Raw genomic sequence first — 26,359 nt, forward strand, 5'->3', positions numbered from 1 at the left:
CAGCCTTGACTCAGCGGTGCGCTTCGCGGATAGATGGATGCTTTATTGACGCACCTTCACTAGGAACAGCACTGTAGAAAGACGGCCACGGACTGCCTTGACGCTTCAGCCTTGACTCCGATATCCATTTGCAGATCAGTCTTTGTCCCGCCCACATGGGCAGGCCAGCACTGAAATGCTAGGGCAATTCTTTTCTGAACAAGAGTACCAACAGCAACGAACAGCAACCCCAGACACATATTTCAGCCTTGTTGGGCCTCATCAGTGACGTGGAGCTGTGCCTCTCTGAGCACAGTGAGCAAGGGATCCACGTCAGGATAACCCTAGGAAACTTAGGGTAACTAAACCGAAGTCCCTTAAACAATCAAAAAATAGTCATAGGCGCCCCTCTGCGAGAATGAACACGGCTAAATGACCTGTTCTTTGGAAAGGTACCCACCCGAGAGTGTGCAGCCACACTTTAGCTCACTGTACCTTCCACAGAATGGAAATATCAATTTGCATATCAGTCTTTGTCCCGCCTAACAAGCAGCTGGGCCTGCTCAGCAGTCTTTGTTTTACAATTTGTACTGTGGACCAGTTGTACCTTTTTCAAAATGCTGCTCTGAGCCATTGTAAGAAAACCTCATCTAGTGGAGGTCGCCCATGAAGGTGTATGTGGCGATTTTCTTAAGCGGCGCAGAGAAAGAATGGCGTGCAAATGCTTTAATGTGTGCAATGCTGTCAGCCTGGAATTGTACTCCGTCTGTCTCGTAGCCAAAGCTCTCTTGGAATCGAGTCTCAGTGTAGTATTTCAGTCTCTCTCAGATAATGGTAGGAGCTTCATCTCCAAGATCCAGCATCTTTCAGTGCCTCTTAGCAAGAAATTCTGAGACTCCGTTCCTGGATTGACTGCTTCTCCTTTTACTCTCTCTACCAAATGTAGCTAAGAATTTAGACTACAAGCGACTGGGTTCAGTGTTTCTTTCCCTCAGTCACTTTCTCATGGCTTTAGGAGCATTTCTCCCATATTCAAGCTTTCAGTCCACCGCTTCCCCACCACCCCCCTCTATTGATTTCTCAAATGTTACAAATGTTACAAAGAACTTTGTCTCCAAGTTCAAGGGTTCGGTGGTTCCCAAAATATTTGCTTTCTTTTTCAACTTCTTGCTCATCTCCTTCCTCTGTCACATCTTTCCGTCTGTGTCGTCCTGCTATATTTATTCCACTGATGTCTTCGCTCCCTGGCCTCCTCCATGGCTGTCCCCCTGCCCCACAGTGGCTGGCATCCTCCAACCCCTCTCGTCTCAGTTCTGCTTGTTGCTTTTTCTGAGTCTCCCAGACTGCTCACTCGTGCACTTCTCCCACACATGGAACTCTTTGGTGATTCTGCATGGTTTTGTTGTCCGCTATTACCCCTCTGCCCTTTCCCTTATTAACTTTCAGCTTAGGGCCTGCCTTCTCTTTTCTGTGTTTGGTGATGATCTTGCGCTTTCTGCAGCCTGCATATTCATCCGCCTTGGCTCTGAATCTTGGCAAAGTATCTTAGGGCCCTGCGTGTTTTGGCACTCCAGCTCCCTCTTGCTCAGATTTCTGTCCATTTTTTCTTCTGCTGTGATGACATCAAAGTTTCAATATGTTGAGGCGGGAGAAGAAAAATGTAGCAGTGTTCAACAGTATTTCAAAGGGAATTATGTGTAAAAATGTGCATGACATATGTGATGTTTCGGTGCAAATTCCCTCTTTGTGGTCTATAGGTTGAAAGTCTAGCCATGAGAGTTCCTCTGTAAACATGAGCTTGTTATTTAGGTACTAAAACCACTAATTTGATGGCAGAATCGTAAGCAGGTGGGCTTGAATAATTAAACATGTGCTCTACCTTTTGCAGCCAGTATCTGGAGAACTTCTTGTGGCTGAACTACACTCCTGAGATGTCCAGCAAAGCCTATTTAATGTCGATCTGCTGCATGGTGAATGAGAAGTTCCGGGAGAATGTCCCTGCATGGGAGGTAATACATGTTGGTTACCCTCTGGCATCATTCCTTCCAGTACCATGCTCCCCAAGGGGATGGCGATGTGGGCCATATTTCAGTTGAAGGTTCATGTTTTTTTCCAACCTTCTTTTTTATTTGATTTTGTCAACAAACATACTGTCTCAAGTGCGTTAATTCACATATTTCATAGTTCATTTGAATTGAGCATATTAAACCACAAAATAAACATAAACAGAACATAATTAGGTGGGAGTAGGGGGGCAAAGGGGCAACCATAGGGGACAGTCCATCGGGGGAGCTGTAGTCCTTGGGGAAAATGGTTTTAACTAATTGTCTTTTGCAGGGAGGTATTGGTTAGAACTAGACTGAGGCTGGGTGTCTCTGAGCTCGCCTTGCCCTCTGCTGCTCTTGATCCCGGGTTAGTGACATTTGGGGGTGCCACTTCACTGCGGGCCGCGGGACTTGTTTATGGATTATTTTAATCGTATTTGTCCTTCCAGCGGAGGGGCAGCGGTTTTCTTGCCATGCCTGGGAAGCGATCTGCATAGTCTAGGAAGGGGGCCCAGGTGTCGAAAAAACTTGTTTCTGTTCCCCAGGTGGATGGCGGTTATTTTTTCTGCGGCTGCGATGTCCCAACATTTGGCCCACCACAGGCTCAGGAAGGGGCCCTCTGGATGTTTCCATAGTCTTGCTATTGCTATCTTGGCCGCCGTGAGAAGTTGTGTGCACAGGCTTGCTAGGTTGCCGGTGAGTGGAAATTGGCCCTCCCCTGTGCTGCCCAGTAGGACTATTCCTGGGTCCCATGGAATCGTTAGCCCTGTGATCTGCTTGATTAGGTCCAGGATGTCCTTCCAGTATTTAACGGATCTTGGGCATGACCAGAGTAAGTGACATAGCATGCCTGTGTCTGTGCATCCTCTCCAGCATAGTGGGGAGATAGCTGGGTTGCTCTTGTTCAGAGTCTCTGGGGTTAGATGCCATCTATAGCAGGTTTTGATCGCCTCTTCCTTATTAGTGACGCTCTTCGAGCTCTCTGGGTTCTGGTCCGGATGTGCCCCCATTCTTCCCTACCAATTGTCCTGCCGATGTCCCTTTCCCACTTTTCCATTTATGATCAGTTCTGTCTAATAGTCCGTATAGGGCTGATGTTTTTCCTCTGGGGGGAGTCGTTGTGAGCGTTTGTTCCAGTGCCGTTAGCTCTCTGCAGCCCTGAGTTTTCATGGGCTCGTGCGAGAGCCAGTGTCGAATCTGAGTGTAGTGGAATCTTTCTGTTTCCGGCACCCCGAATTTCACTTCAAGAGTTAGTGGGGCGCCCTCCTCGTAAAAGTCTCCCATGTGCTTTAGCCCTCCGGTTTTCCAGTGATTAAAGTCATTGGGCTTTATTCCGGGGGTGAAGTCTGGGTTGTCTCAGATCGGGGATAGGGGCCCAATTGTGCTTCCACGATTCCACCGCCTGGCTGCCCTCCTCCAGCTCTCAACTGTATTCTTGGTTGCGGTTAGGGGCCCCTCCCTGGGGGTGGGGGGTCAATGGGGAAGGTTCATGTTTGTCGGAATAGTATCCACCTCCTTCCAACCTCTTCACACCATATACTACTACTAAATCATTTCAACAATAGTGCCAAATTCCATGCACAGAGAGGTGAAAAAGCTTTTTTAAATGGTAGTGATTTCTGTGTTTGTTCCCCTCTGCCATTTTGAAATACAAATTAGGAAGATACGTAGATACTAGCTGTACCCAACATATTCTATGCTGACCTAGCACACTCTATCTTTTTCTGTATGGGTGATGGCTGTCATGAGCTGAGGTCCCAGATGAAATTATACCGTCTTCCCCAACTACCAGCCAGGGAAGAACAAAGACAGTCCCTGGCCAGAAATTGGGACAAAAAGTGAGACCGAATAACACCGCCAGGCTCTCGGCAGCTAGAAGGAAACAGGGAAATAGTCACGCAGATCTAGAACTATCATGTAACTCCCCCATCTACATAACATAGGTGATCCAGGAATAGGTGGGCCTTGAAGAGATGAAATCTTGCTGGGTGTTGTCAACAAATACCATATATGGCAAACCTAACCCGAAAGGCACGAGGGCGCAAGCTAAGTGGATGAATATGCCCAGTTTCCTAGTTTCACCAGAGTTCCAGACAGAGAAGTTCCACAAAAATCCAATGTGGTTCCAAAATCCAGGGAAAATTCAAGGGATCCAGGGGAAATCCAAGAGTTCCAAAGGTACAGTTCCAGGGTCATAAATACAATGTCCATAAAATAGCCAGTTCACCAATGGGGAAAAACCAGGAGCAATCCAGAAAAGACTGCAAGGCCTTAATTGATGTTGGTACCGGCCAGTCGAGGATGGCTTTCACCTTAGTCCTGTTCATAAAAAAGACCATCAGCAGCTATCTGGAATCCTAAAAAGTCGATCTCAGCGAGGTGAAATATGCATTTTTGGCTTTGGCAAAGAGTTGATTTGCTGTAGTCTTAGTAAGACCTCTGAAACGTGTTTTATATGGGTCTAATATGATTGAGAGAATGAGTATATCGTCGAGATACACAATAACGTACAAATCCAGGATGTCGTGGAATATATCATTCATAAATCGCTGAAACGTTGGGGGTGCATTGCATAATCCAAAAGGCATGACAGTATACTTGAATAGACCAAAACGTGTGCAGAAAGGGGTCTTCAGCTCATTGGCCTCTCGGATCCGGACTAGATTGTATGCCCCTCTTAGGTCAAGTTTGGTAAAGATAACTGCTTGTTTAAGTTGATCTAATAGTACCAAGATCAAGGGAATGGAATACCTGTTCTTGATTGTAATCTCGTTCACCAGTCTGTAATCAACACAAGGTCGAAGGTCACCTTCTTTCTTGTGGAGGAAGAATAGAAGGCTTCCAGCCGGGGACTGGGAGGGTCTAACATGCCTGTTGTGCATGGTTTTGACAATGTATTCTTTCAATGCTTGGTCTTCGATAGGGGTCAAAGAATAGACACGGCCACTAGGTATCTCACTGTCTGGAATAAAGTCGATGGGACAGTCATATGGGCGATGCAGTGAAAACGTCTCGGCCTGCCGTTTGTCGAAGATGTCTAAGAAGGACATGTAGTCTTCTGTTATTCCTGAGGAGATAGCACCAAACAAGTGTTCTATGGCTACTAGGGCCTGACAAGGAGATCGGTATACGGATGCAATTGTCTGGCATTGTGTATGACAAAAAACAGAATGAAAGTCAACGCTACTTCTTTAGCTAAGGATGATTCCAAATTGAGGGGCGGCAGTAAGATCAAACGTGATTTGTTCATGGTGTTTTTTTCTGAATAGGGAGAAGCCGGGGCAGGGTTTGCTGTTGAATCGGACCAGAGATGCGATTAGTGCCATCCACTGCCTGTACAGTTTCGGGTGTTAATTTATCTTGTAGAGGCAGCTTCAAGGAGGCATCCAGAGATATATCGAAATAGTTGCCTGTGGCACCTGAATCTATCAAGACCTTGGTGGGTTGTTCTGTCCGTCCTGGTATAGTAAGACTGGCTTCAATGATCATGAGTCGCCTGACTAGAGACACATGTCGAGGGGGGTAGAGATATCAAGGCCCCTCCATACCCCTTGCTTTAAGGATGAGTCATTCGGAAAACCAACATGCATTTTGGTCTCTTGGGACACTGCTTAACAAAATGTCTAGTTTGACCACAATAAAAGCAAGCATTGGACACATGTCGTCTATTTTTTAATTCGACAGATATCAAGGGACCCCGTGTTAAGACGGATTTCTGAACTCTGTCCTGGTGGCGCAGAAGTTCAGAAGGCCAACCTAATTACTTGGAACAGGGTAACCTCTGGACAAGCCAGACCAATCAAGGTAGCGATCGCGGCGGTCAAGACTAGGTCTCAAGAGGGGTGAGGGTGACTGAAAGCCCGCAATGAGCACACAAAGCAAGAGCGCTTACAAACTACTCCAAACAGTTGTTATATCAAAAATAGATACACATTTATTTTAAGGCCTTTAAAACAATGACCGTAGCGAGAAAATCACAATATCACAATATTAAACCAACACATACCATATCAACACAATATATATACAAATACACAGTCGCAAGCGTTTAAAGCACGAAATATGTAGTCCACCTGAAAGGAAAGGAAAACAGGCAGTGCGATAACGCTTTAGACTCAGTTCGCCTTCAGAGGCACCTAACTAGATGGAAGTCCGAGCCCTGCGAAGAGTGGAGCCTTGTGCTCAAAGTACCTACCACGCCGGTGCCAACGGGCAAAAGGGGAAGCTCTTCGGAGGAAGTCAGGCAGTTCGGGTTAGTGCACAGAGAAGGAGAACAGGTTCCGTAACTCAAGCGCAGCCTCCACAGCGGGCAGAAGCAGAGCGCGAGTACGGCCAAAAGGGTGCTGTTTTTACACAGCAGGGAAAAGCAATGGGATACTGCAGGAGGGCGACCAGATCCTAGCTAAACTACTCACCGGTCCCCGAAGCAAGCAGACCCAGGCTTCTCCACGTTAGTTTCAGCAGCTGGCAGGTTCAGAAGAGCAGGGAACGCCTCGTAGTCGTGTAGAGCAAAAAGGCGTCCCAATCGACGAAACCAGCACAGTTTTGTTGCCGCAGCAGGACAACGGAGCGGCCGTGTGTATTCAAGCCAAATGTACACTCCTCCCTTCAGACTTGGGAACGCCAAGTGTACGAAGCGTGGGAGAGTGACAAGGACTCGAAATACAACACAACCTGGCGGCAGTTACAGAGCAGGACTCCCTTGTAAGCTGGTCAGTCAACTGGATGGCCCAGAGACACTTCCGAAGGCTTACTTGGCAGGAGATGATGAAGTCGCCGGGAATAGCTGTTCCTGCTATTCCAAAGGTCGAAGCACCAGTACAGGCCTTCTGGTTCGATCCAAGGAGGAAAGGGTTTCACAGGACGACAGCAGTGCAAAGGAGGATTCCTTCAGCGGGTCACCAGCGATTCCTCGGTCCAGCCTCTTGGTTGCAGGATACTTGGCTCCTGTATTCCTTCGTTCGTGAGAACTCAGGAGATCGACATGGTAGTGGTGTTTCCAGCTCCCTCTTATCCACGGTTCCCTTCGCGCCAAAACGGAGGGGAGCCAATGGGAGATCCGCTCATCAACACACATACCATACGTGGACCAATCACGGACCACGGTGGTCCCAGGCATTCACACCACCCTAGACTCTCTGGCACCCAGGATGTGGATTGGGACCAGACATCCCAGCCCACACCCTGGAGGCACACAAACGACATGTAGAAGCCTGCGAAAGCAACCACGTTTCGCGGGAAAGTACATGCCCAAATAAGGAAGGCCCCGGGTCGCCCGACCTGGGGAAGGTGAAGGGAGCAAGACGGTCAGTGGACAGGACAAAGGAGCCTCGTGGTCTGGCCATTTTGGGAGCCAGGCCACCATTTTGGGTTCAGTGCGAAAAACGTGCTCAGAACGCCAAAAGGAGCTCAAAATAAACAAAACGATCGCTGCCACCATTCCAGTCCCTGAATGACTTGCACCGATCAAATACCATCCTAAAAGAGTATCTAGGGCCTGTAGAAGGCTAGAGACCCAAGAGAGCTGTAACTTAGCTTACAGTGCCCTCTTGTGTCATGTTGCACTAAAGCCGCAACATGATAAAAGAAACTACGGGAAACAGCGTTCCCCGGTACTGACTGTCTTAAGGGCATGTCAGTTTCCCCGTAAGAAAGGAGCGAAAGCCCAGAGAAGTGCGGCAGAAGGCTGTACTTCTCTGGCAAAGTCAAGAACAAGGTTAAAAACAATAGCAAAAAGTTTAGGGGTTGCCACATGGAAGGAAAATTCCCTACAATTATGAAATCTTTCCTAACACCCGAGTACCACCAATCTCAGGGGTACTGTCCATAGAACCTGAAGGACCTTAGGAAAACTAGATGTTTTACTACTCTCTCCTCCTCCACCCTGTGCCCCCTCCCGCTCCTTCCAATTCCTTGCTCCCTTCCACTGGAACCACCGCCCCCTTCACATCCGGTCTTCTCCCTCCTACCCTTCCTTTCGCTCGTCCCTAAAATCTTCTCTTCCACTCGCCTCCCTAATACCCCACGTTCCTTTCCTCCTCCCTTCCCCTTTACTCTCACCTCCTACTCCCCCTCTTCCTTACCATCTCCATCCCACCTTCCTCCTTCCTTCCTTCCCCATGCTCGCATCTAGTCTCACCTTTTCCTCTCTACTTCCCTCACATTCCTGCATTTAATCTTTTCCCCGTTCTTACCTCCTCTAACATCTACTTCTCCCTTGCACATCTCTCCCCTCCCTACACCCTCCTCACTGCTGCAATATTGTAAGTTGTTCTTTATGCTGTTTTCCGATGGTTGTTCAATTGTCATCTTATGCTTCTGTATGTTTACTTGTTCTCATGTAAAGCACTTTGGAGTAAAGGGCTATATATATTCAATAAAATACAACATACAAATACGTAGTTCACCTTTACGTTCTGCTCTTCTTGCGTCTACTTGGAGAATCAAGTGCACTAGCTCTGGGTATTGAGTAGGCAAGGAAGGGACCACAGCTAGGGCGTGTTTCATGGCATCACTAAGACCCCTATAGAAAACAAACTTTTTATCTTCAGGCCAAGAAGTCTCAGCAGTTAGCTGATTGAATCGAGTGATGTACTCCAAAACACCTGCTTTTCCTTGTGCTAACTCTAAAAGTTCTAGGTCTCATGTCTGAGCCTTAAAGAGGGTGTTGAAGACTTTAGTCCTTTCTGAGACTAGGAGATCGAAATCATACACAATAGGACTATTGCCTTCTAACAGAGGATTCGCCCAAGTGGCTGCTAACCCACCCAGATGTGATAATGTGAAGGTGGCCTTATTAAGAAAGGCCTGAGGTCTGCATAAAAAATGCAATTTGCACTGATTGATAAATGTACAGAATGCATGGGGTACCCCGGAAAAATGGTCCGGTGAAGCCAAAGGAAAAGGAGTAGATACGTATACCAGGGCCTGAGGAACTGGTATGGGAGCAGCCTCAGGTTGCGGGGGTACACCATCACCAAAACTCATCATCTGGAGGCAGCGGGTGACGGCCGATCTGGATTGCATCCAATCGTTGGTGCAATACAGTATTAGCAGTAGTCATGTCTGCCGTAAGTGCTGTAATGGCCTGAATCAAGGCTGCTACCGGGTCCTCGGCAGCCTCCATAAGTCCAACTGGGTAAAAAGTGGCTTCAGTCTGTCATGAATTGAGGTCCCGGATGAATTTATACCTTCTTCCCCAAGGATCAGCCAGGGAAGAACAAATGGAGTCCCTGGCCAGAAATTGGGACAAAAGGTGTGACTGGATACAGCACAGACTTTCAGCAGCTAGAAGGAAACAGGGAATTAGTCACACAGATCTATAACTAATACGTGGGCCTTGAAGAGGCGAAATCCCAGATTTGGCAAACCTAACTCGAACGGCACGAGGGCGCAAACTAAGTGGGTGACAGTATCCAGTTTCTTAGTCTCACCAGAGTTCGACAGAAAAGTCCCACACAAATCCAATGCCCAAGGTTTCAAAATCCAGGGAAAATTCAAGGTACAGTTCCAGGGTCGAAAACCCAATAAATCCAATGTCCAGAAAATTGCCAGTTCACAAAATCTGACAGGAGAAAAACCAGGAACAATCCAGAAAACGCTTGAGCCAAAAAATCCCTACAACAGAAGTCAAAAAAGCATATACCAAACAAACACCACTCGCAAAACAGCTGAGAAGCAAGGAGTTGCAATTTCTGTGCGTTTATATAGATCAGGAATGCATTTCCTGATTGGTCACATGATGCACTGCTGTCACGTGACCACCTTCCTGCATTGCTGGTGTGCACGTTTCGTGTCAGCAAGACGCCACAGCAATCCCCAAGGGTGACACAGGAGCTTCCACCGCTGCGTGGTCCCAGGGAGAGTAGAGGATCCCATCTGTGATCGGAACGGGACCCCAAGCGCCATGGAGGCAGAGCACTGTGATCGCACTGTGATCACCCTGCATGAAGCGGGACCACCAGCAGTTCATGAAAATAGCTGCGAAGTCAGGGGTGGATTCGCTAGAACCACCACAGCCATTGCTGGCAGATGCGCAACCAGAGGAAAAAACGCATATCTTGCAGGGGATTGAGGATGCTTATTTTATTATTGCAAAACATATTAATTGTGTCAACATTGTAAATTTGCACTTTATGAAATCTTAAAATGTTCATTTCTAATAATCACTTTCACTAACTAGTTTGGTGATAATAAGAACATTATCACTTCTCTTACAGCGGATAGCTTGCTATCATAAATTTGAATAACCTGATGGGCTATACTTCCAAGATGGACAGTCTGGTAAACTCCTATTGTACTCTTTGTAAATACCTACTTGATAAAGGGAAAGTGGGGGGGAGTGGAGCGAGACTGAGATTCCAGCCGTCTTAACGTAAAATCAAAGAGCATTTTGAGAAGATAAGAATGGTCACAAATCTTTATATTTGATTAACATATATGATAAAAGGGTTGTATACTTTCATCACTAAGTACATGGTGCACACTGGGCTTTGTGTTGGGTTTTTTCCCGCAACACTCCTATTAACATTAAAATGTTTCATTAAACCGTATACACAGATCCGGCAGCCTTGGGATTAGGATGTGAGGGTATGATGTCTGCAGCATCAGTAACTTCACTGGAGACCTATTGCTGTCTGTAAATGTTGTTTCCTTCTCCTGGTAACAAGTAATGTGCACATGCTTGGATCCCAAATGAAAAGACATCCTAAGAAAATTATCTATAGAGTACACCTGCAGAGCTCTCGGGTTTCCCATGGCAATGCATGAGAAAGCCAGCCAGTCCTTTTCCCTCCCACCCCCCTTTGGATTGTGGGATATTTAGTTTTTTTCCCCACATTACAAATGTAATGCTACAATTCCAAGCAAACATAGGACTGGAAGGCCTTCTGACACATGGCCATGGCAAACCTTGGAGTTCTGCACATGTCTTCCTTTCTCTTCCCCTCCCAACCACACCTGCTTCAAAGGACTTTTATATACATGAAAATCGTTTTGCTTTATTCAGCAAAACAAGTCTAGTATGACTCGTGCAATATCAGTATCTGTTTCACTTCTGCAGTATTATGCTTTCTCACCTTCATCCAGTGGGAGCAGTCTGAGCTACCTTGTCTGCAGCCTTTGTGTGCTTTCCTGAACAATGTGCAGATCCTGATACCATTCCTCTGGCGTATGGACCTCCAATGTCTTGTCCTGTGACCCCTGTTACGTGTCAGTATTGTGTATTCTTTAGTCCAAAGCTGCAGCAGTACATTTTCCTCAGTGTTTCATCTGTGGAGTTGCCGGGCTGAATCTAATGTTCAGGTTCCAGTCCACAGAGGATGGGGCTTTGTTTGCTGACATTACTCATTTTCACAGATGACCTCAAAAACACACTAACTTTCAAAGACATTTTAAGGGTTTTTATTGACCTTTTGGCAAAAGGCTTAACTAAGCATTGTCCCTCTCTCTCTCATATCTCCTGTGGGCTTTTCCCTCCCTATCCTAGATGCTCCTAAACCCAAAGGTTCTCACTAGAGATCAGTAAACCCTACTATATAACAGCTGACTAGCTGGTTGTGACCGCGCAAATGCTTACTCCTTATCTTGCTGTCGCCCCCTGGGAATATCTAGGTGGACCCTATCCAGGGTCTCACAAGCATAGACGTGGGCTTCACAATTGGAATAGGTGCCTTCCAATTACCCAAGTTCATCTTGGCCTTCTTTCTCACCTTTGTATCCCTCGGCCTGATCTTCACTCCTTGCTTTCCCCCCCGACTCTTCTCCTTGCTCCTTTTCCCACCATGTCTCTCCGTCACTCTGGTGTTCTCTCTCTTCTCTACTCAACTACTCTCACCTCTACACCCTCACCTTCTCCCTACACTTCTTTTGTCACTTAACTTGTACACACACTAATACCCAAGTACCACTTTCTCTAATCCACCAATATCTCACCTTGCACATGCTCCTTGTAATCTACCTCCATGTTCCTCTGGACTGTCTTACATCCCGCTGGTCGCTTGGTCGGCCTTCTCCTCCGTTGACCTCCCCGAGCAACCCACACTGTCTTAAACCTTCTGTGCCTCTTTAGACCCCCGTTTCCTTCTGTTGGTTCCCCACCTCAGCTGGTTTTATGGGCCAACCACTGGCTTCCTTTTCGCCACTGGCAGGGTTACAGACATTAGAGACATATAAGGGGCTTTATGCTACACGCCCTTTTCACACTCTGGGCCGACGGTTCATGGTTATGGTGGCCCACTAACAGGGTAGTCCATTTCAGTTTGTTTATGACAAAACCGGAGCATCTGGATTGCCGGTTTCATGTGTGCAGCGCTCCTGTGCTATTTTGAATGGCGCTGGATTTCTCTTTGGTGAGCTGGGGGTTTGTTTCCACAGCTAGGAATCTTTGTATGTGTTGTCCTATGGAGATAGAACACTAGCCAGCATTGTGCAAAACCCATATGGGGCATGAATAAGTGGTACTCCGATCATTTAACCAGGAGACACAAGTTGAAGAGACACAGGGACTGTCTCCCTCCCAACTCCCACACCCTTCCTCTTGGACAGGACAGGCACTGGCAAGTAACCATGGTAAGCCTGCTCCACCAGGTTGAGTAAATCCCCATCCCCTCTTGACAGGGTCATATCCCTGGCCCTGTCTCACCATCCAGTGGACAACCACAACTTCTCAGACTGCCAAATTGGGACACCACTCTGCAGGTCTATTCAAAATGGTGTTCCCACATGCTTTATGCAGCTTTTTTCCTTTGGGGTCACTGAGCATCGACCAGTGTTTCTATTCTGTTCCTCCGACTTTGGGATTCTTTGTGACTGACCCTGCCCATCCAGCAGACAACCATGTCCTCTCTGGCTGCTGCTAGAGAAACCCACCTCTGCAATCCGGCAGTCCGTATTACTCCATGGCGTCTTTTTGATCTCACCTTGGGATGTTTTTGTTAGAGCGATGTTAGTGGGCTCTTTTGCAGAAAGCTGCCCATACAACCACAATGCTTGTCTCCTCTCTCAGCTAATATCAGAGCTCCTCTTTTCAATATCTATTGTGTGTGGTTGTCATTTTTTCTCTGAGTAGATTTCTTTGTTTTCCCTCCACGACTAGAGAGTCTTTTTTCAATCCTCTATCCAGCGGGCCCCTTTGTGCAGACCTGTTAGTTTATGCTACAGGCTTAAATTGGACCCATTGACTATTATTGGAAATTGCCCAACCAAATGAATTTGACTTGCGTTCCAAAGGGAATAATGTTTTAATTTTAGAAAAGGGGCCTGTGTGTGTTCTGTTTCTAAAACAGCTAATTTACCTCCATGTAAAATTGTATCTATTTCTTTTGCACAGCTTTTAATAAAAAATATATTTTTGGAAATTCCTATTGACACGTTGGTAGGTTTTATTTATCTTTCTATTGCCAAAGTGTTTGGCTTAAATGCTCAGCCTTAATATCACTTACAGAGGATAACTCGGAGGAAACGCCCTGTAAACCAAGTAGGTTGATGGAGCTGGGCCCTAGAAATGGAGGCTAAGTAAACACATTTGGATATTGGTAGATGGAGGCAGTGCAAGGTATCATTTTTGAGGTTCTAGTTCCCTAACTTTCAGTGTCCCCTAAACTTTTTACTAGCTTGCATGTCTTTTTAGACTTCTTTTGCGGCTAGTGAAGCCCCTCTGCCACAGCAACCCTTTTTCTGATGTGCAACCTGTAGTAGCTCGTAGAACTACCAGGGCCAGGGGTGTTTTGTTTCTTCTTTTTAAGCACCCCATTTTGTTCCCAGTTTGACATATCACCTTGAAAGCGTGTTGTGAATTATGCTGATGGTACCTATGATTTAAAGGGATGGTCTAGTAAAAATTTTTATTTAAAAAATAGATAGGCAACATAAAAAAAAAAATACTAGCATTCTCCGTTTTAAAACTTCCTATGTAAAATTTTGAGCTATTCAAGCTCAAAATTCGCAAAAGCAAGCACATGGGCGCATCCATTTTGTGAAATGGAGGCCCTCCTGTGCTGGCTTTTGCTTTTGCGGCACTAATGAAGGAAAAGCCAGCCAGCTGTAGTAAACAAAGGCTACCGCTGGGTGGCTTTCCCTTCATTAGTGCTGTAGGCGGAGGACGGGGACCGGAGACCAGAGCAGGAAAGCTGCAGCTGAATCTCGGTAAGTGCTATTTTTTGTTTTTTAAATGAGCACTAGCTGCGGTTTTTTTTCTAAGTTTTCCGGGCTGGAGGAGCCCGGAAAACTTAGAAATAAAACTGCAGCTTTAAAAACGTTATATTTATGTTTGCGGTCGCTTTTGAAGCGACCGCAAACATAAATACAACGTTATTGTGTTGGAAAACGCTGTGGTTTTTCTTTCCAAGTGTCTCAGGCTCCTCCGGCTCGGAGGAGGAGGAGCCTGAGACACTTGGAAAGAAAAACCACAGCGTTTTCCAACACAATAACGTTGTATTTATGTTTGCGGTCGCTTCAAAAGCGACCGCAAACATAAATATAACGTTTTTAAAGCTGCAGTTTTATTTCGAAGTTTTCCGGGCTCCTCCAGCCCGGAAAACTTAGAAAAAAACCGCAGCTAGTGCTTATTTTTAAAAAATAAATAAATAGCACTTACCGAGATTCAGCTGCAGCTTTCCTGCTCTGGTCTCCGGTCCCCGTCCTCCGCCTACAGCACTAATGAAGGGAAAGCCACCCAGGGGTAGCCTTTGTTTACTACAGCTGGCTGGCTTTTCCTTCATTAGTGCCGCAAAAGCCAGCACAGGAGGGCCTTCATTTCACAAAATGGATGCGCCCTTGTGTTTGCTTTTGCGAATTTTGAGCTTGAATAGCTCAAAATTTTACATAGGAAGTTTTAAAACGGAGAATGCTAGTATTTTTTTTTTATGTTGCTTATCTATTTTTTAAATAAAAATTTTTACTAGACCATCCCTTTAACTTTGACTTCACCAGGGTTGTAGCCACGTTTACTGCATTGGAGGCCAGTGCACTCCTATGTTAGCTATTATGACTACTAAGGCATGTTATTAAGCCCTGTGGCAAGCCATTTCTTTTTAGGCCATGCCTTTGTCTATGTAGACAACAAGGCCTGGCATAAATGGGTGTTTTGCTGATGTAGGCTCATCCTACAGAGGCACCCGTTGTTTGGTGTAAAGTCTTCTAGCCTTTCCCTGTTTACATTGTGTGTGGGTGGGGTGGGGGAGAGGGAAGGTGTTTGATTGTTTTTAGGCCTAGTATGAACCTTTGGTGCTCACCTGTGATGTGATGGGCTGACTTGGGCCAGCCCTTGGGTGTATGGATTATCAGTAGGAAACCCTTTGCGTTTTCAGATTCTTTACATTAACTCCTGGAAAATAGCTGCTAAGGATGAGCTGCTGCTGAGGATCCTGGTGGTGTCGAACTGGCTGGACCCTGGCTCTTTTTTTCTTGCTGCCTATTTCTTCCCTGATGGTGGAATCTCATCCTGTTCTCTTCCTTTGCTTCTCGCCATGGTTTTAGCTGGCTTGACTGGCTGTTCCTTTGTCTAACATCTTCCTGATCTGCAGTGCTGCCCCCTGGTTAATCCTTCTGGCCCAGATCCCTTAAGGTGGGGAGTCTTCCTGGCCTGGAAGTATAGTGGCTTGATGCTGTTCTGCCTCATCTGTTTTTGGGGCATCCTGGGTCGGCCAACTGGTGTTACCGGCTTTGTGGATGGAGTTCTTGCTAGTTGACTGCCCTTTCATGCTCCCCTGAACAGACAAGGAACATTGGTCTGGTTTTCGGTGTTCCTTTCGCTGTCTTCGTGTATGCAGAGTATTGTGGCTTGTGGGTTGTCCTCTCAGATATCCTGTTTGTGTGGGGTTGAGTCCCCTCTACAAGTTCCTAACCGCAGCTAACAGGTCCCACACTGACGCCCAAACTCACCTGTGAATCTGTCATTCCTTGGGCAAAATCTTTACATCAAGCCCTGTGAGTACTTGTCCCTGGGGCCTTTGGCCATGTTCCTGTAGAGTCGACTTGGGCAGAAAGGCCATTTTTAATTTATTTTAACCAATTTTATTTAAGCCCGACTGCCGGTACAGTGTATAAACAATGTGATCGACAAAACAATTACATTCAGTTTGGTTCCATCTTACATAACTCAATTTCCCCTTTGCCTCTCCACTCTGGAGTCTCAACCCCTACCTCATTTCCTGTCGTGCCCTTTCCCCTTTGTCTGCAAATGGCGTGCAGTGAGTTGTGGTTTATACGTTTGTGCCGGGTTCTTTTGATCATATTCATGTATGGGTGATCAGATATCTGTAAAGCCATGGAGCCGGCTGCATGTTGCCGCTGTTACTTTCTCGGCCACTAATATATCCCATACCTTTGCCCGCCACAGCCGTGTGAGCAGGCCTTCCGTCATTTTCCAAGCTCTGGCTATTATAATTCTGGCTGCCACCAGCAAGTAGGTAAGTAGCCTGGCGGTCGCCCCTCAGTTCGGATATGTCTGTGCCTGAAGCACCGAGTAGGATAACGGCCGGCTCCATATGCAGTTGGATCCCTTTTATTGCTGCGATTGCAGCTTAACCCTCCTCCCAGTAAGTATGTACAAACGGGCAGTCCCACCACATAGGGTAGTATGAACCTTGTGCCCCACATTTCCCCATATTTCCGCCAACAGCTGGGATCTAAGGTGTGTTTCATTTAATGCAGGGTGGCGGGGGTGATTGTACCATATGTAGGTTAGTTATATGCACAATACCTATTTGTGATGCATCTAGAGGAGGAGTAATTTCTCGACCATATATCTATATAAGTTTGGTCTTCCATTGGCCGATTCAAATCCACCTCCCACTTGGTTATGTACTGGGGTTTGAGTGACCACATCTTAGCTCTTAGAATCTTGTATAGTTATCTTACCCAAACCCCTTAGGTAAGGTAAAGAGGGATGTAGTGGCTGAGCACTTCAGCAGAAGTTCCTGTAGCCACCAAGATAATTTAGAAAACCCACAAAATAAAGTGGGGTGGGGGTAAGCAAAAAGAGTAGGGGTCCCATAAAATGAAACTACAACCCCCCCCCAAATGGAATCCTGCCCTAACAAATATGAACGCTTATGTTTCATCTCGGTTTTCTTCAAGAGTTTGCTTATCTGGGACTGCCAAAAAGACACTAAACGGAGGTCCAGAATCCAAAGCAGCAAGACTGGTGCTCACCTGTCCCCAGAAAAAAAAAAACATTTCAAAAGCTCTGCAGCAACTACATCGGCTCCCAGTAGCTGAGCACATTCAATTGAAAGGGGATACTTTGGGCCTCATTACGAGTATGGAGGCAGCCATGGAGCTATTAGCTCCATGGCTGCCTCCATACCGGACTCCATTACCGGGTTCCTGCAATGGGGACTTACTGGGTTACTCCGACATAGGAGGACCCGGTAAGTCCTCCTTGCAGGAACCCATCCCCATCCCCTCTGGGGGCTCAAATGGGAATGGGCAGGGAGGTAATAACGGGCAGATTACATCTGGCCCGTTATTACCTCCCTCTTCCCCTCGCGGGACCCGGAAAGGACGCCTGGTTTTACCAGGTGTCTGATCTGGGTCCCGTAAAGGGAAGCTCATAATCGGCGCTCCCGTAATGAAGGGGGCCGGTCCCGTACCGGCCCCCTGCATTACGGGTGCGCCAGCCTTATGAGGCCCTTTGTCTATCATTTTATATCATTTTAAAGATGTATGGAAAGCAAGGACCTAGGTCATTGAAAAGAAATTGATCAAATATGTTGCAACACAACTTTTACAGTCACTAGACTAGCACTTTGCGACAGTCCACCTAGTATGCCAACAGAAATGGGAATACTGGTCTTTCTCTTACCAAGATGCCACTCTCCGTAACTAGAGTTTCTGTAATTTAGAAAAACACTTTTAAACCTTTTTATTTCCTCCATAGAATCCATTTTTACAACCTGTGGCATCCTGACTAAGCTGTGCTTGGCACCTTTTTGCCTACTGGCGTGTATTGTGTGCTTTACAAATCAAAGAAAAACACAAGTAGAAGATCCCATGTCCTCTTGAGGCGGCTGAATTTCCATATTCCACGAATGGCCCCGGGTGCAACAAAGCGGACGGCTTTACCGCTGAGCTTCGGCTCTGTCTCCTGCAGCTCGCCTTGGCATGTCTCTAGTGCTTTGCTGCTGGGCCATTGCCTCAGCTGAATCCTAGGATCAGTCTGCTGAATTCAGGTGCCATCTTATGCTTTGCTGCAAGTGGTTGAGGCAGGTCTGTTGAAGTTTCCATACTTCTCCCTTTTATGATAAATCTGTACTGACTTTGGCAGAGGTTACTCTTGTCCTCCCTGTCCATTCAAGGCCTGGAAAGTAAGCTGGAGCTCCATCACGCGCTACTATCTTGGCAGCCATCATAGCGACCAACGCCCAAAGCATTTTAAGAAATTCAGTCCAGACTGATCCTCTCCTATCGGTATTCTTTAGCCATTTGTGCTCTTTTTGTGGTCTTGTGTACTGAAATATATTAAGTGTAATTGACCACATGCTGCCCCATGTGGCATGTATTGGACTGATTGATATCCCGGTATTCCATACGTATGCTTCTAAATGAAGGCAAATGTACCTCTAATTTTCCTTCACAAACAGTAGAGGTTGGGGATTAGAGTGTTTAGTCTAAGGCTTAAACAAGCAAATTCTGTGTCGCAAGAAACGTTCTTCAAGTCATTTCAACACTCTTTGCACACAGAGAAGTGGGTACAATATAAACAATACACTCCTTTTAGTGCTTTAGAGGTACATGTCTCACTCCATAACAATTTAATATTTCCTCTCCCGTAACAAGATGACAAGAATGAGCTGAAGGTTGAGTCGGCAGTACACTGGAAGGAATAAAATGTCCAGCGCTTCCAGGTTGAACGCAATAACCTTTTCCCCCCTTTCCCTATCGGACCTGTGTGGGCAGTGCTGTATAGCCTGGGAGGAAATTGAAGGGTTGTTTGAAAGGTCTGAACATGGCCTTCCACCTAGATAGTGAGGGACTATACACTTGTGGATGGTGCGCTCTGCAATGATATCCATGCAGCACAGGGAGCGATTTTAAAAACTCATTGAGTAAGCTGCTTAATTTGTCTTTTATTTGTTTCTTCTTTTTCTTCTCACGGGGCACAGACATTTAAGAAGAAGCCAGAACATTTCCCTTTCTTTTTCAAATGCATCCTGGAGGCTTCTGTGGCCGATGAGGACAGCAAGTTCTCCCTGCACGAACGTACCATTTTGCTGCTTTTCCTGGATCATTGCTTCAATAGCTTGGTAAGTGCTTCTCTCTGTGTTTACTGGTGCATTTGGAATTGGTGGGACTCCTCTTATGTCGCTGGCCTTGCAACTAGAAACCTCTTGTGCTTAATTTATGCTTCATATCTAGAATTCTGCTTAACCAACCTCTAGCAATCATGTGATCAACCTTTCAATTTGAGACTCTTTGTTTGCAGTTTTACAGTACTGATAAAAAGAGCTGCCACCACCACAAAATGGTCATGGAAGTCCTAAACTCTGTCTCTGGCAAGAGGCCCTGTATGTTGTGCTTTTGTTCAGCTTTGTTTACCAACCGTTTTCCCCAAATAAGTCCACACGCCTTGTCTGTGACTCTGAAGTGCCTGACGGACACTTGGCCTCTGAGGGTTGGGGTGTCCCAAAAACATCCTATTCACTGTCTGGGGCTCCTTGCTAGACCAGCTGTTTTGTCATTCAGTTACTGGTAGATGTACCTAAACTTTTGTTACCTTTGTGTGAAAGGAAACAGATTAAATTGTTGTCCCATATGAGGTGTCTACAGACGACTTGAAACCATGTACAAGCTTACTTTTCCTTTAATTGTGTTACGAAAACAATGTTATTTAGTGTTGACTGAGGCCCCAGTGAGGCCCTCTTCCTTCCTCACCCTCTGCAAGCCTCTTTCTCTCCATCTCCTCCACTTCTTCTCTGCTCTGTCACACTTGCTCTCCAATGCTCCCCTTCTTATTCTCTCCCTCTCTCTCCTCTGCTTTTCAATTCCTGCCACACCAACCACTCTGACTCTTAACACCCATACCACCCATCTGCTGCATTCTGTTTAAATTGTGCTGGCCTATATTCGCGCCAAGACTGGGATGAGATGTGAGTGGTGCAAGTCTGCCCTATGATTGGGTATGGTCTACAAAAGGTTCTTCTTCCTCAGGTGAATTGTGTTGGTTGCCAGACCGCCTCACGTCTCCATTGATAGAGATTACAAAGTGTCTGTCTGCCATTTTTAAATCAGTCTACTGGTGGAGGGCATTCTGTCAGTTCCTCTTGAAGGCTGACGGGCCCCTCTGTTCTGAATCTGTACACTACATTATTTCTAACTTCACGCGGACATTTGCCGGACCCTGGTAACTTGTATGAAGGGGGTATAACTTTTCCCACGAACGACCACTGCAAATTCCTGACTCTTTGGCAACTAGACTTCTCCAGGAGCACACCCAACTCGCTTCTCATTCTAAACCTCTGTATTTTCTCCTTCCAGATAACAACAGGGATTTCATGCTATTCGACCTTCTTATTATACACACACGCCTAGTGATAGGATGCAGAACCTGGGAGATCCTCAATTTTCCTGGTGGGGGGCTCGCATGTCAAAGCAGGTAGAGGTCCCGGCCTCCATGCTCACTCCCCTACTATTGTTACGGTAACCTGGTATCCACCGGGACGCCACCCAGCCCTGGTCGGGTGATTTGCACTCTCAAAACCTCTCCAGGTCCATTGGTAAGGCCTCTGGTTAAAGATGGATGTGCAATATAGGAGAGCTGGATTCAATACCAGATTGTCTTTGTTTTCCCACCTCCCTTGGCCTCAAATCCTTCCTCCCCCTTGGGCCTTCTCCCCAACTTAATATTGTAAATGGTAGATTCTCCATCCTGCTCCTCGTGGCAGGGGCGCGTAGATATGGGGGGCGATCAGCGACCAAGTTACTTCACTGGTGCAAGCCCCCCTTTGAGAATCCAGGCCTGCTGCTATTCCGTTGGTTTGCTGCTTTACAGTCTTTATATGCAGTTCTTATGTTCCTCTTAGTTCGAATAATAATGTCATGCTTCTTTCCTTTTAGGTATGGAAAGGTATTTTGGTGTTGTCATGCAGTTTGAAGATGAGCATGGGCCGGTAGGCGAAAGCACGGTGTGCGCAATACTGTCCAGTGAGTAATGCGCGATGCACGGCGCTATTTCGCCTTTTATATTGCTAACATGTGTCTTTTCTCTCCTTGCAGGTTGCAATGTTCCTCGCCGAGCGCCGTAATGTTCCAGCAATGATACTGACCAGGAGATGACTAACCAGGTAAGAATTGTGTGGCTTTCTTCATTTGGGAGGAAACGTGAGTAAACGTTTACTAATGCCGTCCTTCTTTCTCCTCTTTCCAGGTTATAGTATTCCAGGATGCATGCAGTGCCGGATGATGGAGTTCGTACCTTCAGGTGAGTGAAACTGAAGTCAGCGATGGATTGAAGACAGGATACTGTTCCAGGTAAGTTTCGTAGTGCTCTTTCTCTCTCTGCAGGTTCTTGGTTTCAGGTAAACTGGCATCAAAGAACTGGACACGGTGAGCGTTACGCTGCCCACAGCAGAATAACGCAAAGCATGTTCTGCTGTTTGGGTGTGGTTTAAATAGTCTCAGGTAAAGTAGTCCAGGTAAAATAGTCCCAGGCCTGCCACACCCAAGGTAGTCCAGGTAAAGTAGTCCCAGGCCTGCCACACCCAAAATACTAGACCGCATAGCTCAGTTCCTTGTAACTGAGTTATGTGTGTGCCACTATGTTGGCTGAACCCCCCCCCCCTAGTAATAGTCCCAAGTAAATAGTCCCATTCTAATGTTGGTCTTCATGATGGTTATGAGCCTGGCACCAAAGGCGCCAGGACTGACTCCAAGAGAGTCTTGGATGATGTTTTAAGGCCTTTGACCTGGCCCTAACTGGAAGGCTGACTTGCCAGTGAGGGCCAGGGGCAAGGGTCATGACAGCTATCCCCAACCCTTACTCATGTGACTTGATCACACTGTAGATTGTCAGACTTCTGCCTGCCTTGGATGGTGAGGACATGAGACAGGAGACCAGATCTGGCCAGATAACAGACTGATGCCTAGGATTCCTGAGAGAAATCCACATCTGTGTATTTGCAGGAAACAGCCTGGGAAAGTTTTGAATGTGGAGACCACCAGTAATTAAGCGGATACTAAATGTTTGAATATGTTCATCCTCCGGAATGTAAGCTAAATTGGCAATCTGCCTGCAATTTTCCTATTTAACCCGGGAGTCTCCATTGCTTGGTGTTGGCTCACATTCCATTTTTGGTATTTCGTCCTGAGTACCTGAAGCCCTTTGCTAATAGTATGGTGTTCATTGTCTGACCAAAACCGGCTCACATTTATTTTGCTCCTCGTTTTTTGCTCAAATTTTAACCACCAAATGTAGATGGTGGATGCATGTTGTCCATATTGGTGGGGGTGAGGTGGAGGGATGAGGGGGGGAGGGGTAGTTCAAGCCTTTTTTCAAGTAATAGATATACATTCTTGCACTCCACTTCCACTTTTAACTGGGATTCTGCTCCATCACTTGGCGTTAGGTAAGCATTGAATGTTTGGTGTTTTCTTCCTCGGAGTCCCTGAAACCCTTTGCTGGCTTGCTTCCTCTTTAGACTTAGTTTTTCTGTCAGAGAGCCCTCTACAAAGCTCCGCCCCACTGCAGTTGCATCAAATTGCATTTTGATGTGCTGCCATTGAAAGCCCATATGGCTACCTGGGTAGAGGTGCTCTTTAAACACCCTATATTATCCCTGAATGAATTCTCTCACCCAGAAAGTGTGTTGTTGAGTAGTGTAAGGAACTCATGGTGGCACCAGTGAAGACAGGCACAAGTGATCACAGTTCAAGGGTGTTAATTAAACTGTACATGCAGGTTGGAAAAACGGCTTATCCAAACCTAAATCTAAGATGGGAGCAAGCTACGACCATCAAATAATAATAAGGCAGTACTACTGGCGTCTTCTCAAATAAAAGGGCCTACACTAAAAAAAAAAAAGAAAATTGACAATCCTTACAACTAAATACATGAAGAGTGTGGGATAAGATTCACAAGAAAGAAAGAAGTGTTCACAAATGATAAGCCAGGATATGGTAGCCAAGGGTCTCCCTTCCCCACGTTTTGAGCACGGGACAAGGCAGCACAGCACACACTCAAGCTTTCCCAGCACTAGACAACCATTCCGTTCTCAGGTATCGCGACCTTCCGTGGTTAAGTCTCTTTTCCACAAAATGTCTCTTGCCTCCGAGGACCTGACGTGTTCAAAATAAGAAACAAAAAGTTCCTTTCCGCATGTACCTTGGGGGTGATGACTTTTCACCCCTGGTTCCCCCTCTTTTGGGTTCAATCCACAAAAGTTCTTAATGATATCAGGACCTTCAGTGGTTAAGTTTCTTGCTTCCGAGGGCCTGATAGGTTCAAAATAATAAGCAGAAGTTCCTTTCTGATTGCTCTAGGATGATGGATCTTCACTCCTGGGTCTTCCTCTTCCGGGCTCGGACCCCTTCCGAATGTCGGCCTCCCTCCATCAGGTTCACTATGGCTTGCAATCAAAAAGATAACAATTGCTACATTCACGTGTCTTTGGTTGATGGCTTTTCACCCCTGGATCCTCCTCTTCTGGGCTCAGACACTTCTAGAATTCACGTGTTGTTGGGAGATGGCTTTTCACCCCTGGATATCTGGTATCGTTGGTTTCAACAAACGTGGGATCAACCAGAGTCTCTCAAATGAGCACCCCCGTGGTGCCGGACCCCTCTGCAGTTGGTTTTCCCTTAATGTTAACAGTTCTTTGAATTTCCCTTAATTTGCCTATCTGCGACTCTCGTTCAACACAGTTTCGGTTTCTAACTGCTCTCCCCTCGACTCACCGGCTGTGATGAACCACTTGGCTTTTCTTGTCTCTTGAGTCAAGGATGGTACCACTGTAGCAAGCGTCTCTCCCTGTTCTGATTATCAGTGTAGGAGGGCTTTGTGTACTGTTGACATCTGCTGCAACACACGCTGGCTATTGTTCGCGGTCTTCGGATTCCTTTCACAGAGGCTTTCCGGGTCTGGATTGGAAAGGGCAAGTCTGCTTCTCTCATTGTCGTCCCTTCAGGGAGACTCTTTGGGTGGAAGGGAGGTAGATGTGGAACAACCTACAAAAGCCTCAGGGACTTTGTCCCTGGTATAGTTCTGCGTCTAACCTGGAGTATTCCCCCGAGCATAACCCTTGCTTCCCCTACCCAGGTGATCTTCCCTCGCTCGTCCGCCCCCAGGGTTGGGATCTGAGCGCGTCAGCCCTTCCCAGGCCACCTGAATAAGGGATTCTCAAGGTCTGCTTGGGAGAATACCCTCAGGTTTCTCACAGTAGGCTGCTGCCAGGTATGGGTTTTGTTTTTGGCTTCTCATGCCGCAGTCTTTCAATTGTGTTAGTAGTCGAGTGCCCCTATATGGTTGCCATTTGGGTAGTAAAGTTCTGCCTGCCCATCATTTTAGTTTTTGTGGTCATTCTTCGTTAGAATGCACCAAAAGGAATGGCCAAGAGAGTCATGCAGCTTACTTTGACTCTGGATAGTGCCTGTCCAGCCGTTCTTTGTTTAACTGCTGTCTGATTGTAGCCGGGTGTGGGTCTCCCAGGCACTACATTCAGCATGTGTGAAATGGGCCTGCATGTGTGCAGTTTGGCTGCCATTCTTGATTGGATGGGCACCAATCTTAGAACGGTGGAGGGGGTTGTAGATAGTTGGGCAGGGTTACCCTTGCCTCTGCTTGTAATTAGGGAGACCCTGGTAAATTGATCAGATTTGTTTGGGAAATGTATCTGGAAGACTGCTATAGAGATGGACTGCTCCCTTGGTTGCTTGCTGGGACCTATTTTTGTGTGGAAACCTCTGCCTCTACTGCTGGAAGAATCCTTCTACAAGGTTCTGCTGCTGCATCCCTCTGGCGTTGCGTGGTGGAAACGCCAAATGTTCAGTGCTAATGATCCCCTAGAAGCCTTTCTGCCCTCATAATAGCCACTGAACAAAATGTATGAGCTGCTCTGCTGCCATGGCCTGCTGCTGCTCCACCACATTTCTATTCGTTTGTGGGACTTCTTGCAACGCCTCCTGCAACTGCTCTGCATTGTGGAATCGCTCTTGCAACCTTGGTTTATCCTTTGTCTGCACCTGGCTGCCTCTGTTTTGCTTGCTTAGTCTCTTCTGTGCTGCTTCAGTGCTGTCTCTGTTGCAGTGTCGTCCTCCTGGGTCTTCTGAAGTGTTCTTTTAATTGGAGTCCTGGTATCTTTGCCACAGACTTTGCTCCTGGACCATTTCCATTGCAGCCCTTGCCTTGGGTCACCGTCTCGGTTGGCCAGATGCTGTTGCTGGTCCTGTCCTCCATGGTCCACCTGGCTCCTGTTGTAAAGTGTCTTCTATGGGTTTGAGTCTGACTGTGCAGACAATCTCCTTTGGTCCTAGAGTGGTGTTAGCTGGGTCATAAGCTCCTCTTGTGGGTTTCCATTAGACTCTTCAGCTGGATATTTGCCACTGCTTTCTCACCTCTTAGTAGCCTATAATTCTCTTTGCATCAAAACCACAAGAACCCCATTGCATTTGTTCCTATGGGTAGACCTTCTGGAACTTGTAGAACCAATTGAAAGTGAAAATACCATTTATTTAGCTTTTAACTGGCATTGCACATATGTTCCCCTTAGGATCATGGATTTCTTGGAGAAACCATTGTATTTGTAAAGCATTCATGTGATTTCCTAGGTTTGTACTCTGAGGAGTCCATTTCTTACCTGAACTGTGACTGCTCAGTTTCAAATGCATTTGCACGTTACTTGTTCCAGAACCGTACCAACTCCACACTGCAACACTGCATTGTCCCCTAGCTTCCACATTTACACTGGTTTCGCACATTCAGGCTTCCGTCATTCTGCTTTTTTGCAGCACTTTGTTGTCACCAGTGAAACACCTCAGAGGAACCACAGACGAGCATTATCACTGGTGGAGGTTGACTTTTTCTAATTTACAATGTTTGGCAGCCAGCATATACCTACCTCGGGTACCAACGTATGCAACTGTGCCTATGTTTAATATTGATGGGTAGGGTACCTCCGCATCTGGTCCTTAACCTATCCACGTGGTCCGTGTCTCTGTTCCCTGGTTAAACAGATTTGGATCTGAAGGCACACGTTACTGAGCGTTTGATTTGGGATCTGGTTATCCAATGGAACTACAGATTTGCAGTGAGTCTAATGGATAGTTTCATGAAGTCAGAGCATTCAAAGACTTGCTTAGTATTTTTACTTACCTGTATATACACACCAAGTATTAACCTTCAC

General features: G+C 46.5%; 1 protein-coding gene across 1 annotated transcript in view; it reads left to right on the forward strand.

Moving 5' to 3' along the window:
• Nucleotides 1–26,359, forward strand: part of AQR (aquarius intron-binding spliceosomal factor) — an 877,350-nt gene that overhangs the window by 65,555 nt on the left and 785,436 nt on the right. The window contains exons 5-6 of the mRNA XM_069638728.1: nt 1,868–1,988; nt 19,130–19,270. Of these exons, the coding sequence (XP_069494829.1) occupies nt 1,868–1,988; nt 19,130–19,270 (262 nt within the window). The remainder of the gene's footprint in view (nt 1–1,867; nt 1,989–19,129; nt 19,271–26,359) is intronic.

The sequence above is a fragment of the Ambystoma mexicanum genome, chromosome 14 (assembly GCF_040938575.1).
Source record: "Ambystoma mexicanum isolate Mex_15411 chromosome 14, UKY_AmexF1_1, whole genome shotgun sequence".
Taxonomy (NCBI): domain Eukaryota; kingdom Metazoa; phylum Chordata; class Amphibia; order Caudata; family Ambystomatidae; genus Ambystoma; species Ambystoma mexicanum.